The 15,127-nt window shown below is 42.1% G+C and overlaps 2 protein-coding genes across 2 annotated transcripts; one reads left to right on the top strand and one right to left on the bottom strand.

Annotated features, from left to right (window-relative positions):
- The first annotated feature begins 203 nt into the window (after nucleotides 1-203).
- LOC131021244 (TORTIFOLIA1-like protein 5) lies at nucleotides 204-3,138 on the top strand. The gene is made up of 5 exons (XM_057950356.1): nucleotides 204-616; nucleotides 799-1,414; nucleotides 1,527-1,611; nucleotides 1,869-2,329; nucleotides 2,415-3,138. The coding sequence occupies exons 1-5, from the start codon at nucleotides 426-428 to the stop codon at nucleotides 2,826-2,828; spliced, it is 1,767 nt and encodes a 588-aa protein (XP_057806339.1). The 5' UTR covers nucleotides 204-425; the 3' UTR covers nucleotides 2,829-3,138.
- A 7,406-nt stretch (nucleotides 3,139-10,544) lies between these two features.
- Nucleotides 10,545-14,894, bottom strand: LOC131021243 (uncharacterized). Its single transcript, XM_057950355.1, has 4 exons — nucleotides 14,703-14,894; nucleotides 13,994-14,170; nucleotides 12,070-13,296; nucleotides 10,545-10,765 (listed from the first exon to the last, which is right to left on the bottom strand). Exons 1-4 carry the CDS (start codon nucleotides 14,715-14,717, stop codon nucleotides 10,730-10,732), a joined length of 1,455 nt encoding a protein of 484 aa, XP_057806338.1. The 5' UTR covers nucleotides 14,718-14,894; the 3' UTR covers nucleotides 10,545-10,729.
- Between the last annotated feature and the right edge of the window lie 233 nt (nucleotides 14,895-15,127).

Here is a 15,127-nt window from a genome sequence, read left to right as displayed (position 1 = left end):
TGAAGCCGACACATGAGAGTGAGAGAGTGGGAAATTCGTTAAATAATCAGATGCCGCTGTACAAGATTATTTAAATCATTAAACAACAAAACATCTCACTCACGAATGTCCAGCTAATTTCGATTTCTTAATCCCCGTTTATCGCGTAAAATAAAACTCCTCCATAATCAGTGCTTACACATACACATACAAGAAAGCGAGCGAAAGCATATGCAATTGGCGGGGCCTAAATCTAATACGACAACGTACCGTTACCCTTTATCAATCTTCCTAATCCCATCCCACTATATATTCATAAATCCCCAAAACCAAACACACCACAACTCGGATAAAAACTCCCCCAAAATCCAACCACCGTCACCGTGATGCTGCCGCCGGCGCTCACATTTCCATCCTAAACTCTCTCCTGCAACGCCAATTAAACAATGCCGGCCTCCAGCAAGCAGGCGCAGGCACGTGACTTCAAACACCGCGTGCTCACGTGCCTCCACAAGCTCTCCGACAGGGACACCCACGCCGCCGCCGCGTCGGAGCTCGAGTCCATCGCCCGCACTCTCCCCGTCGATGCCCTCCCTTCCTTCATCTCCTCCATCTCCGCCACCGACTCCTCCGACAGGTTCATAACAGATTACTGAGGATTACCATTATAATTGTATTTTAATTAATTTCTTTATACAGTATTTTGTTTGCTTACCATTTTAGGATTCTAGTTTTCTTTTTCAGGTACAATTCGTTAACTTTTTGTTGTACGAGGCATACCATGTTGAGTATTCAATAAATTTTTGTCTTGTGTTACAGGTCCCCGGTCCGCCGCCACTGCATCCGCCTCGTTGCCGTCCTCGCCGCCGCCCACGGCGACGCCCTCTCGCCGCACCTCTCGAGAATCCTCTCCGCCGTGGCCCGCCGGCTCCGCGACCCGGACTCCTCCGTCCGCGCGGCCTGCGTCGCCGCCGCCCTCTCCCTCGCGTCGCATCTGGCCTCGGCGCCATTCACCACCGTCGCCAAACCCTTCCTCGAGTCCCTCTTCGCTGAGCAGGAGGCCAGCGCCCAAAACGGCGCCGCATTGTGCCTCGCCGCGGTGATCGAGGGCTCGACCAACCCCGACGTCGGGGGCCTGCGCAAGCTGCTGCCGCGGCTCGAGAAGCTGGCGAAATGCGAGAGCTTCAAGGCCAAGGCCGCGATCTTGGCGCTGGTGGGCAGCCTCGTCGCGGTGGAGGGAGTGCTCAGCGGCGGCGGGAGGAACGCGGTGAGGAATCTGATCGCGTGTCTGACGGAGCTCCTGAGCAGCGAGGATTGGGCGGCGAGGAAGGCCGCGGCAGAGGCGTTGATGAAGATGGCGTTGGTGGAGAGAGACGCGCTGTCGGAATATAAAGCTTCTTGCTTGAAGACTTTTGAAGCTAAGCGGTTCGACAAGGTTTGGACTTTTGCCCGATTTGGAATAATTAAACAGAGTTGATTTGTTTATTTAACTTCTATATTTGGAAATTTTCGATTCTGCTTTTAATGTGGTGTGTGATTTTGATCAGGTGAAGGCTGCGAGGGAGACAATGAATCAGATGGTGCAAGCTTGGAAGGAGATTCCTGATCTAACGGATGAGGTTTCATCTAAAGGTATGATTTCTGCAATGCTTTTGATTTCTCAAGGTAGTTTGTCCGAATTCTTGATCGAAATAATATAACTATAACTTGATTCAATAAAATGAAAGACTTAGCCTGCATTTGACCTTATTCTTATTAGTGATTATGAAACAAATGATATTTTCTGTTGAATGATCCAACAAGTGATCACTTTCTTTCTGGTTTTCTATTTCCCTCATTGTATCCTTGTCACTATTATCAACTTAATGACTTTTCTTACTTTATTACAGAAATTGGTCCTGGCAACAGCCATATACCTTCACAAGTAGAGAAAATTAGCCCGCTTGCCTCTCCTGCTTCAGCACCAAGGAGAAGAACTTCTCTCGGTAGCAATGGGAACAGAACTAGTCCTCCAATGTTCCGAAAATTGGAAAGCAAGAAGCCCTCCAACACGAAAGCAGACCTTGCTGCTGCTGCTGCTCCTACTAGCTCTCCTGTCACCTCGGTTTCTGGAGATAAGCGTTGGGATGGAGAGGAGGGGAGACGTTTTGAGAAGATCAAACGGGCTCTGTTCGATGAGAGGCAGCACGAAATTGGTTGTCGGGGAGTTGAGAGTAGTGTTGTAGTCAGTAATGAAACCAGAGATATGTGTAGGAACCAGAGTCAGAGAGACTCTGAAGACCTCTCTCTGATAAGGAAGCAGCTTGTTCAGATTGAAAATCAGCAGTCAAATTTGTTGGAAATTCTTCAGGTACTCATATTTCTCTGCTAAATGTACAATATTTTTCCTATATATATCTATGTACTGATATCTGACCATTGTTTCTGTAATCCAGCGATTTATTGGGAGCTCACAGAGAGGCATTCATTCACTGGAGGCGCGTGTGCACGGACTAGAGCTTGCGCTGGATGAGATCTCGTTTGATTTGGCCATCTCCACTGGAAAGACGTCGACTGCAGGAGCTTCATCGTGCTGCTCGTTGCCAGGTGCAGAATTCCTCAACTTGAAGCTCCGGAAGAAGACACAAGCTCGGGCTCAAGCTTCTTCCCGGTTGCCCGCCTCTTGTGAGATCCCGCCATCGGTTACTCCAGTAGCTGGCAGCGTTCTTGGCATGGACGAAGATGGTGGTGGCGGAGGGTTTTCGTTGCAGAGGCAGAGGCGTCCCCTCCGTGGTGGGCGAGGGGTTATAGTGATGAACCCACTGGCTGAAATCCCTCTTCAAGAAGTTTCATTGAAGGGACATGCTTGATTGAGGAGGAATTTGAGACATCATTCTTTCTTACCAATTATACTATGTCAGAGAGTTGCAGAACCTTATGTAGTGGTGGCTGGAGCTCTGTTTCTCTCCTTATTATCAACTTGTTGAGAGTAGAGATGAAGGAAAAACCGATGTGCGCTGCCTTCCGGCCGGAGAAATTGTAGAGTGGATGCATTTTTGTAATCCGTTTTCATGTGTAGTGATTATATCTGGTTTGAATTGGCATTGTGTCCATCATTCATGTTAAAACATATCTTTGATTAACTTCATGAAGAAAAATATGAAATTTAAATTTGTGCAACTCAGCATACAAATAAGTGCCAAAAACAAAGAAAACACTATCACTATATGGCAGTTTTGAATGTGATGAAATCTCCGGCGAGATAAACCCTAGCAACTCAAGAAGAAACTCTTGAATTAATTTAGTAAGCGATTTAACGCTGTTTCATAAAATAAGAGTCCAAAAGTCCCCCTGCCAACTGAACCAAGGGGTTTAAATAAAACAAAGGGTTAAATACCAAATACCCCCAACGTTGGGGCCCCTATCACATATAGGACCCTATAGTCAGGGTAAATGTTGTTTACTACCTCAACATGGCTAAACCTAAGCAAATCCCCCCCCCCCCTCCGCGTTTTAACGGTGTTAAAACACCGTTAGAAAAATAATATTTTTAAATTTTTAATTCAGGTGGGTGCGGTTCAGCTCTCTCTCCCCTTCGTCCACTATTTCTGTCGCCGCCTTCTTCTCCGTTCGTCCGAACGGCCAAAGCCACGACTCGATCTCCACCTCTCGGCCTCTTGCTCGGAACAGGGCGGCCGAGGTTGTCCCCATCGTCGCGTGCTTCTTCTCCGGCCCACGGCCGTCGTCTCCCTCTCCTTGAGTTCCGACAAAGCAGCTGCCGATCTCACCAAATTCCTCCATCGCCATCTTCGTTCTTCTTCAAGTCATACAAATTCCTCCCCCAAAACCTCCAATTTCAGAAAAACTCCATCACCATTGCTGGTTTTTTTAATGCAACACATTGACGCCGCTCGACTCCAGCAAACGCGCCTTCGCGCCGCTTGACCTCCCTCGGCCCCTGTCCTCTCAGATCTGGGAAGACGGCACCGCCACCGCTCTGCCTCACCCCCAAATACCACACTCGGTCAGAAAACTCACGGACGCCAGGTCCGCCGCCTCTCCTTCCCCAACGATGAACCGTTCTCGCTGGGATTTGGAGAAAGGCTGGCTGGAATTGGGGTAAGGTAGCAAAGGCGGCGTGTTCGCCGGAGTAGTGTCTGGGGGTTGGGGACTAGGGCGCTTAAGAGGGAGGCTGCAGCGCCTTTGCCGTCGCCAAGGGAGGAGGCGGCGATGCGGTGGCCGGAGTTTCAGAGGCGGCGATGCGGTTGGGGCTACCGCCATCATTAAAATAATAATAAAAAAATATTTTTCTAACGGCGTTTTAACATCGTTAAAACGCGGGGGGAATTTGCTTAGGTTTAGCCACGTTGAGGTAGTAAACAACGCTTACCCTGACTATAGGGTCCTATACGCGATAGAGGCTCCAACGTTGGGGGGGGGGGGGAATTTGGTACTTAACCCTAAAATAAATAATAGAGTCCTATTAGCAAAAGGAAACCTCTAATAAGAATCCTGTGAAATAATAAAGTCCTAATATCATAAGGAATCTACTAAGATTAAATAATAAATACTAATAAAATCCTGCTTCTCAGCCTTCCTCTTGCGCAGAACCTGCTATATTTTTATTCCTCCTAACATACACCTTAGTAATTGGTGAATTTCCATCAACTCCCCTCCATCAAAATGAACCTTGTCCTCAAGGTTAAAGATTGGAAACTGAGCTCGAACTTCTGCAACTGATTCCCACGTTGCATCCTCCAACCCAAGTGCCTTCCACTGAATCAAAACTTCGCGCATTGGCCCTCCACGTTGTATGTTCCACCTGTACTCAATCACGCGGTCCGGCTCAAGTGCTGGCAGCCCCTCAGCTGAATACGGCGGCAAAGTTGAACGAATAGCTTCAGCTAGCCCTACCTTTCTCCGCAGCAATGAAACGTGAAAAATTGGGTGAATTTTGGATTCCATTGGTAACTCCAAACGATAAGTGACCGTCCCAATTCACTCACTGACCTGAAAAGGTCCGTAGAACTTGCTAGCCAATTTAGTATTTACCCTTTTAAAAACTGAACTTCAAATTCCTTAGGCCAACGCTTAGTGTCTGCGTACTGCTTCATATGATTTTGGGCGATTTCGAGATTAAATCGCAATTCTTTCAACAAAGCATCTCACTCACGTAACTGCACGTCAACCTCATGTACACCTGTGGATCCGGGCTCATGTACATGAATTGGAACGGCAGCCCTCCCGTACATGACTTCAAATGGCGTCATGTTAATTGACCGTTGATAAGTGGTGTTATACCAGTACTCTGCCCATGCCAAATACTTTTCCCATGCCTTTGGCTGATTAGAGGAAAAACAACGAATATATTGCTCCAAGCATCGATTCACCACCTCTGTTTGTCCATCGGTTTGAGGATGATAAGATGAACTCATCTTCAGCTGAGTCCCTTGCAACTTAAATAACTCACGCCAAAAAGAGCTTATAAAAATACGATCCCTGTCGGACACGATTGATTTTGGGATTCCATGTAGTTTTACCACATTTCGAACAAATATTTCAGCAACGTCTTTGGCAGAGTAAGGATGACTTAGAGCAATGAAATGCGCATATTTGGACAATCTATCGACCACCACCAAAATGGTATCTTTTCTCTTTGTATGGGGCAATCATGTAATAAAGTCCATCGATATATCCACCCATACTTGCTCAGGGATTGGTAGTGGTGCCATCAACCCTGCGGGACTTCGACTGTCTGCTTTGTTCCGTTGACACACATCACAAGCTTGTATGAATTTCACAATGTCTTTCTTAATCCAAGCCAAAAGAATAATTTTGAAATTCTCTTGAAAGAACGCAAAATCCCAGAATGTCCGCCAAACACGGAAGTGTGAAATTCTTGGATTAAACGTTCTCTTAACTCTCCTTTTGGAACCCACACACACCCATTTCTCACCAAGCACCCATGACGAATTGCATAACCTTCTTGACCTTGATGCCCATCCTTTACTTGCTGCAATAAGGGACCAAGTTCATCATCTACCTTGGTTGCGGTAGCAATCTCCTCCTAAATACCAACGATCGGTGCAGACAAGGCCATTAACGATGAATCGTTGCCTGTATTTCATCTAGATAGAGCATCAACGACGTTATTCTCTTTTCCAGGCCTATAGATAATTTCATAATCAAACCCAACCAACTTGGCAATCCACTTTTGTCGCTCCGGTGTAGTAATTATTTGCTCCAGCAAATAGCGTAAACTACGCTGATCTGTAATTATCTTAAATCTTCTTCTCAATAGATAAGGTCGCCAACATCGGATAGCCTCCAGTATAGCCAACATCTCTTTCTCGTAAATGGACCATGACTTTTTAGATTCTGCGATCCCCTTAATCAGATATGCAATTGGTCGCCCATTCTGGGAAAGAACTGCTCCAATTCCACCCCCTGATGCATTAGTCTCAATTACGAATTCCTCCTCAAAATTAGGCAAAGCTAAGATAATGGTTGAACTCATCGCCTCTTTTAGCTCTTCAAATGCATGTTCAGCTGTGTCTGACCATTTAAACTTATTTTTCTTAGTCAACTGATGTAATGGTCTAGCTATTTCTTCGAATTGGAAATTGGAAATCTATCCTTGATGGTGGCCTCGTTTAGGGCTCGATAGTCGGTGTAGAACCTCCAAGTTTTGTCCTTTTTCTTTACCAATAAAATCGGAGAGGGGAACGGACTAGTGCTGTATCTGACTAAGCCTGCTGCCATCATTCATTCGACCTGTTTTTCAATCTCGTTCTTCTGGAAATGAGCGTAGCGGTATGGTGCTACATTTACAGGCTTCGATTCATCAACCAGTCTGATGCGGTGACCGAATTCTCTTTTAGGGGGCAATGCAACAGAAGCACTCGACACACCTTTGAATTCGCTTAAAAGTTTTGCAATTTCGTCGTTCTGCTCCTCTTCTATCCGATCTTCGCAATTAAGTTCTGGAGATATTTATAAATAAATCTCTCCTCCTGAAGCCAACTCTCGCTGCAACATATCTAAGTCAAGAGGTCCAGGGGGTGTGTACCCAATACCCTTCAACAAAACCATTTCGTCACCACACCAAAAGTTCAATGATAGCTCCTTGCAATCAACCAGGAAAGGACTCGCCGTTTCCATCCAAGGCATCCCAAATACAATATCCATCTTAGGCAAAGGCAATGCAAATAATGTCACGTGAAAACAAATCCCTTGAATGATGATTGGTACCTGATCGTATCTCATATGGCAGGTCAAAGAGTGACCACTTCCAGTAGTGACAAAAAATGACCCTCCACGTGTTGCCGGAAGTTTCAAATATTCAACTAGCGGGGTGGATATGAAATTAAGAGTCGCGCCGCTATCCACTAGTATTAGGACAGGGCATCTCCCAACATGTCCTTCAAATTTTAGCGCTCGTGCTCCTCCATTTTCGTTTAGTTGATTGAAAGAAATTACTGCATTTTTCTTTGCTTCTTCCATTCCCAATAGATTAAACTCCGTCATCACATTTCCACCACCTTCCACTATCACGTCTTCAGGAGCTTCGTCATATTTTGGAGTGGCAATTTCTCCCTCTGTTGTTGTTTCTGGTGCGGTTTCTTCCACTATCAAACTCATTGCCTTAGCGTTAGGACACACATGGTTCCACGTATATTTCTCATCGTATATGAAACACTGCCCAACTCGCCTTCTTTTTATGATTTCGTCATTTGGAAGCTGAATTCGCCCTTTACCAATTGTTGGCGTGTTGGATGGAGGTTTTGAGGTAGTAGTGACGAAAGGTTTGTGGTTAAAATTTTGACTTATGGTGGCTGGACTACTCGACGACGCAGACAGTGCCTTCGACATTTGCAACTGTTCATCTTTTCTTATCGCTAATTCGATGGCTTCTTGAAGATCATGAGGCCTCCACATCTTCAACTCCATGGCTATTTCCGGTTTCAATCCAGCCATAAATGCTCCAAGTAACGCACTCGGTGGCCAATGGGGAACTCTATTCATTAATATCTCAAATTCTCGCAAATAATCGCGAAAACTCCCAATTTGGCTCAATTTATTCATGGACTCATTTGCATCTTCGCCTTGAGCAGTTCCAAACCTAAGTTGTACACCTTTCTTGAATTGAAGCCAATTCACTTGGGAGCTGCCATGAACCTGTTAAAACCAACGCCACCATTGTCGAGCCTCACCCTCCAAGTAATACGAGGCAATTTGAACACAATGCTTCACTCATATATCATTTAATTCAAAGTATTGCTCTGCCTTGTCAAGCCAATTAAGTGGGTCGGCACATGTGAATTTAGGGAATTCTAGGCGAATCCCTTTCGGTCGATGGTCATTCGGACGTTCTGCTCGTCTACTATAAACTGATTCCTCGGATTCAATTTCTGAATCATTGTGTGAATTTTCATCTTCCTCTTCCTCATGCTCCGATTCAGAACCATCCCTATGAAACGGATTTGGGTACATTGCAAACAGATTGTCCCTCTCCCATGAATTCTCTCGTAGTTGTTCGTGGTGTCGACGTCTCCTAGTTTCATTGTTGTCGTTCCAACGGTGACTTCCCTGCTCTTGACCCCCTGAGTTGTCGCGACCGGAACGTCCTCCGTTACTGCGATGTCCCCACTGGCCTGCTCTAAATTGCCTGTTACCTTCATCGTGTCGCCGGCTCGGTTGAGCCCTCTGCTCACGTCGTCGACGATCACCTACTTGATTGTCAAGTTGAAGTGAAATATTATGTACTGTGGCGTTCAGTTTCTCAATTGAAGATTCAATGTTTTCAAACCTTTGCCAATTCGAAACCATCGTCGGAAGCGCAGTAACGTGATCACAACCTAGCTCTGGTGCCAATTGATGAAATATTCTACGAGATAAACCCTAGCAACTCAAGAAGAAACTCTTGAATTAACCTAGTAAGCGATTTAACGCTGTTTCATAAAATAAGAGTCCAAAAGTCCCCCTGCCAACTGAACCAAGGGGTTTAAATAAAATAAATAACAGAGTCCTACTAGCAAAAGGTAACCTCTAATAAGAATCCTGTGAAATAATAAAGTCCTAATATCATAAGGAATCTACTAAGATTAAATAATAAATACTAATATAATCATACTCCTCAGCCTTCCTCTTGCGCAACACCTGCTGTATTTTTATTCCTCCTAACATACGCCTTAGTAATCGGTGGATTTCCATCAGAATGAGGCACACACTTCCAACTATTGGTTTGACTTTATCTAGTAGTCTCTCCTTAGAGAAATGATTAACAGAATCGCTGCAATTAATATAAATAATAGTATCTAAACCACTGATATATTCTATATCACTAAAAAAATGTGGCAACCATTTACTCACAGAATATGTACTATAGTTGGATTTACAAAAATATGAAGATTGGCGTAATTCACCAGTTATTAGTATACTAAGACAATAATCTTCAAGAGAAGCCTCAATATCTATAAAAAGGTTCAAAACCTGTAGGAGAGCTGTTATTCAACACTAACTTAAGTGGAGATAAGGTATAATTTCCTGAGATAAGTTTCTTTTTAATAACATCCAAATCATTATATGTTAGTTCATAACTACTATCACTCTCTTTTATAGAAGCATAAGCCTTTTCTATTTCATATATTAAACTATTAATATCACATACTAATCTATTAGTAGAAAAATTTATTCTTTGAAATAGTATTAGATTAGTACAAGAAGAATATGACTTAGTATAAACTAAACGACTTTCATTGTAGAATCCTGTTCTCATAATCATCATTTTATGCTGTAATAACATTCAAATCTATGGTTGGTGGAACACCTGATGATAGTAATATTACAATAGCTAAACCAAGCCCAACACTCATAAAAACACTACCGTTAGCATTTGGTATTTTGACATTAATAAATTGTTTCTCACGCGTATAAGCTAAAGAATGGGATAGAGATTGACAAGCACAAAAGCTATATCTCATATCTATTAATTAATCTACGCTCATTGATGAGACGGCGACATAGAGAGAAGAAAGTATACCCTTTGTCACCCCCCCTTCTCACTTAAAAGTAAAGAAGAGATACAAAGGAATCCAAATTTTGTGGGATCGAGGATGGAATCGAATAGCGAATGCACTTGCGGTTAAGACAGGTCCTGCATCTCCTACCTAATGCAATTGACCGGCCCGCCATCTCTTTCCTTCAATAATGCCTTTGCTTCAAGACGCTATTTACCAGGAAAAAGACACTACCTTTTTGAATTGAAAAAGCCGAAGGGGCGAACGAGCGCTGCGGTAACGAGCCGTAAGAAAGATGAGCAGAGCATTCCTTCCACCGGCCCTTATACCTTATAGGAGTAGGGGGCGTGGTGAGATAGATAGACGTCCAATCTTGCAGCAGCTAGTTGCTCGGCCTTAGTCTTGGGCTGATCTCACACTTCAATCAATACTAGTACTAGTTAAAATTAGTAAATTTCAATTGTGTTAGATACAACGTACATCCCAGTGTACACGAATTTTTACCTTCTCGAAAAAAATCCTTATATCTAAAAACATCAAATTCTAACACGATTTTACAATATTGAATTTAAACTTGAAAATATTCCCCTTAAGATAAGGAGACTATTTAACTAAAACTTCTTGGGACAAGGTGCTTGATAATTTGTAAAAACCAGATTATATATATCACGTCTTTGTCTGAATTTGCAACTTACTACTCTAAGATAACAAATGATTGTAATAATACACACTGATATGATGAAACGGCCCCCTCAATGCCACCACTTCTTCTCAGACAAGGATATAAGCTGCCAAATGAATACAAAGTAATAAGCATGTGGCAAGAAAAAGAGAAGAAAAAGTAGAGGTAACATGACATGGTACAATACACATAGAAGATGTTTAGTGTTTGATACAAGAACATTTTGATATGAAAGAGTTAGAATATGGTAATGTAGTCATATGAACCTTGCATTATTCTTTGAAGAATTCCAATTTCACAGATGGCTGTATTGCATTTACCTTATACTTCATTTTTTAAAACTTACTTATATAGGACAAGGCTATTTACCTAATATTTTTTCTATCATTTCTTGAAATTAAATATCTTTACTTTCTCAGGCTATATTTCATCTCAACCAAAAACTTAAGGACTTGTGTCTAGCTTATAAGCTTGAAGTTTCATGAGCAAAACTGATTCTTGAAAAAGACTTGCAGACACAGAAATAAAGAATCTAACCAATATGAAAAGGCGATAACTAGTCAAGGTTAAATTCTCAAATCTAAATAAGTAAAGAACCCCCTAGAGTATTTATGAGAATACATACTCGTTGAGTGTTAAAATATGTAACACCTCCTCTCCCTCTCCCACTCAGGCATATCCAAAGACGAGGTTGAGACTAACTTAGTGAACATAACAACAAAAGATCTCTGTTTTATTTCCATTATGCGCTTTGTCATTAAGATGTTTTCAGGGCATAACAGACCATATTTTCACTAGTTCTAGTCAACAAGTTTACCAAAAAGCAACTCATTTTTCTGTCTTCTTTAGATTTCAACCATCACTACTTAAGGACTTTACTCTACTATCCCAAAATGATTCGTACATCCTATGTAGGCTTGAATAGGACTGATTTAAAGTAGCAATATTGGTACAAAAAAGGTACTTGAACTTCAAAATGAAGGAATAGATTGAAGTGAGGTGTAAAAGATTGTTAACAAAAAACCATCACTAAAAAGGATAGTGATATACCACATGAATAACAAAAGAAAAATTCACACCAACTAATATGGCAAACACAGTATATGAAATATCCAACGGAATATCAAATAAGTGGACTAATTTTCCTACTGTACATTTCTTTTTGTAATCAGAAGTAGCATTACAGTGCATGAAATACTCAAAAATAGCATGCTCCTCTATATTAAAGAGATCTAGTCATTGAAAGTAACAAAGCAGAACTCATCAGAAAAAGAAGAGAACTAAGCTTGACAAAACATAAAAGAACTGAATGCATCGTAGCAAAATATATATCCCCATGAACAGGCAAGTGAATGCATAAACAAGAAACGAGCAACGTTCACATGTAGTTAGAGGTTTTCATTCACTAACCTGACGAGCAACTTGCGCCAATCGCCTACTGTCTCGGGATGACTCTGACAACAAGCTAGCCTTGGATGGCTTCTGGTTTTTATGAGCACTTTTACTATCCTCATTTCTCTTTTCCATCTCAGGTGACACTGTCATTTCTGATTCACTCGGAGCGCCTCTCTTGCGCTTCCTTTGAAATGTGTATTTGATTATTCTTTCCCTTGTGGGTTGGCTAGGAAGTCCTTTAGTTGTGTCAGATAAAGTCCAGTCCAAACTGTTTGATGGCATATCATCCTTTTCGACAGCCCCTTTACAAACAGGAGGCAAATCACTTTCTGCAAATCCAGTTTCCTCCCCTAAAGGCACCATCTTTTCCTTCAATCCTTCACATCCCTGGCCAATCCATTTTTTTTCAACTTCAACTGGGGATAGTATTGGAGCTACTGTCGAAGGACTCTCACTAGAGTGAACATCGTCTTTGACTGAAGCAAGAATATGTCTTGACGAAAGTTCTGGCAACTGATCAGGTTTCTGGAGAGGATCACTTAGCTTCTTAGTCAAACATGTTACAGTTTCTCTTTGTTTAGTAGCCCTCTTTCTTTTCCGACGAAAAGGTTGGAAACTACTTAGCTTAACATCCGCCAACAATTTGTTCTCAAGTTCACTCCGAGTTGTAGCCCCAAATGATGGTGCTTTGATGGTGTATCCACCTTTTTCCCGCTCTTCACTGATGTTCTTGTCCTTTAGGCTATCAGTTTCCCCAGGAAGACACAATTCCTTGTCCAACAGATTCCTCTCACATGCATGGATTCTCTGTGTACAGCCATTTCTATATAGCCCGGGCTCTTTGTAGTTGTCTCTCAATACTATTGAAGGCAAATTCTGATTCCTAATATGTGAACTGCACATGCAATTGTTCTTGCCATAATAACACTTTGAACATTCACTTTGCGGACTTGGATTCGACATCGTTATTTCAGAAGCTACAGCAGATTCATCTCGTGAGTTTGGATGATGAAATTTACTAGATTCATATGAATAGATTGTAGTAGGCACCTCCCGTGAACTATCATTGTCGGGTTCATTTACATTCTGCAAATTGCTTTTCTTTAACCTTTCCAACTCAGCCTGTACCTCTCCCAATTCTTCCCTGAGATCTCTGACGATATCTTCAGCTTCCTGAAGTTGAGCTTCTAGTTCTTCAATCTTCTTCTGCTGATTCAGTGCAGCAGCTTCCGCCTCACTAGTCTGAAAAGTGTTGGAAATATGAGTAGAATGATGGAAATTTTGTCTGTATTATGTATTTAGGGGCTAGGTGACACTTGATAGCAAAATGAGAACACACTAGATGAAAAAGTACCAAAACAAACAAGAAACTAACAGATATTGTAAATATGTCTAGTTATGTAACAAGAGAAAAACATGTTAGTATTTCTCTAACCCAATGCCGATCAATAGAATTCAAGGAGAGAAAAGCATTTCACTCGTTACATTTCCACCATGGTTAGAACTTAAAACAGATAAAAACACCAACTTTTAGATAATACAGCCGTCCTACAAACTTTTTCATATCAGGCATCATAATGCCAAATAAAACATTTTTAGCCACTGAAGTAACAAAGAATCAAGAAAAAACATAAGCAAAAGAAGCAAACTTCAAGAAACAAAAGAAAGCGATACACAATCACTACCCCGCTTATAAACTCCTGGCGAGTACCAACTGAAGCTTACCAGAAAACTACGTTAGAGGCAAGAGAATAGGTAAGCATCATAAATCAATCCACAAAATAAATAAATAAATAAGGGTGATCAAGCATCTCCTATCAGAAAATCATTTCAAGAAACAGAAACGTAACACTCAATAAGCGATGTACAAATTTTCGATACACATGAAAAGCATAGAAAATCCACTAAAAAATCGGAAACATCAAATCAAATAGTTCACCCTAGCATCCATCATTTTCTTGAGGTGCAACAGCATCCGCAGCGCCTCCTCCTTTGCCCCCTTCAGCTCGTGCTGATACAGCATGGCCCTCCTCTCGGAGGACATAACCCGAGCTGCTGCCTCCTTCGATATGTTCAATATTATATCAGCATACGCCTTCTGCAGTGCTATCACTTTCTGCACAAGAATTACCAACCAATGAAGACAACTTAAACTTAATCCAAAAGAGCAAAAATGCTGGTTTCAATACATACACCTCAAAGATTCAATAAACCATTACAAGAAACCTACAGAAAATCATCAAAACATAAACCCCATTTTGAAAATTCAGAAATGAGCTATTGAATCAAATAAATACAAGGAAAGGAAAAAGACACAAACTCAATCAATTGTAGTGAAAAATCAAGAATAACTTGTTCACACCGTGAAAAGAAAAAAAAAAGGATAATCGAAACACCACTGCATTTCCTGACAATGAAAATAAGCAAAACGAAAACGAAAAAAACACCGAAAACGGCAAAAGCAAAAGCATCAAGGTCAAGAAAATTAGCAAACACAAAAGGATCGAACTTCAGAGCAATCAACAAACAAATGCAGGAGCATAAAAAACGGGTAAAGGAATCAATTCGGTAGTTGGTGCGGCTGTTGAAACACAAAAAAGTGGGTGCGCCGCGGCGGCATTCGAGCCGGAATCGGCGGCAGAGATTACCTCTTTGGCGTCCATTTGTCTCCGATTCCTCAAAAAGATTCGGAGGAAAATAATAATAATTCGTTTTTGCAGAGGTTTTTCGGTCCGAAGAGACTCTCTGTATTAACTGGTCTCCTCAGCAGGGCTGTCTGTTACGAACTGAATCTTCTGCTGGATATGAAATCTCCATATTACCCCTAAGGAATCCGCTTAATTACGGGAACGCCCAGGCAGTTTTGGGCTCTATGGGCGCGCAGCAGCCTGTGGTTCCTTCATCCCACGTGGCGGCGTCCGGCTTTGCCAGGTGCAACTGGCACGTGGTATTCACGCGGCTGTTTTGGAGGGAAAACTAAAAAATAAATGGAACGTGATTTATTTGTTCACATCATATCGTCGACTAATTCGCTATTTCAGGCCTCCACTCCATCATCTTCTTTGTGTCTTTT

The sequence above is a fragment of the Salvia miltiorrhiza genome, chromosome 4 (assembly GCF_028751815.1).
Source record: "Salvia miltiorrhiza cultivar Shanhuang (shh) chromosome 4, IMPLAD_Smil_shh, whole genome shotgun sequence".
NCBI classification, from domain to species: Eukaryota; Viridiplantae; Streptophyta; class Magnoliopsida; order Lamiales; family Lamiaceae; genus Salvia; species Salvia miltiorrhiza.
This window is presented reverse-complemented; position numbering and strand designations above follow the sequence as displayed.

Bases quoted from the DNA above. Each gene is read 5' to 3' on its own strand.
- LOC131021244 (XM_057950356.1), top strand. From the start codon at position 426: ATGCCGGCCTCCAGCAAGCAGGCGCAGGCACGTGACTTCAAACACCGC. The intron at 1,415-1,526 runs GTTTGGACTTTT...GATTTTGATCAG, and splicing joins AAGCTAAGCGGTTCGACAAG to GTGAAGGCTGCGAGGGAGAC. The intron at 1,612-1,868 runs GTATGATTTCTG...ACTTTATTACAG, and splicing joins GGATGAGGTTTCATCTAAAG to AAATTGGTCCTGGCAACAGC.
- LOC131021243 (XM_057950355.1), bottom strand. The intron at 13,297-13,993 runs GTGAACTATTTG...AACACTTTTCAG, and splicing joins AGAAAATGATGGATGCTAGG to ACTAGTGAGGCGGAAGCTGC. The intron at 10,766-12,069 runs GTTAGTGAATGA...TTCATTTGGCAG, and splicing joins TGGCGCAAGTTGCTCGTCAG to CTTATATCCTTGTCTGAGAA.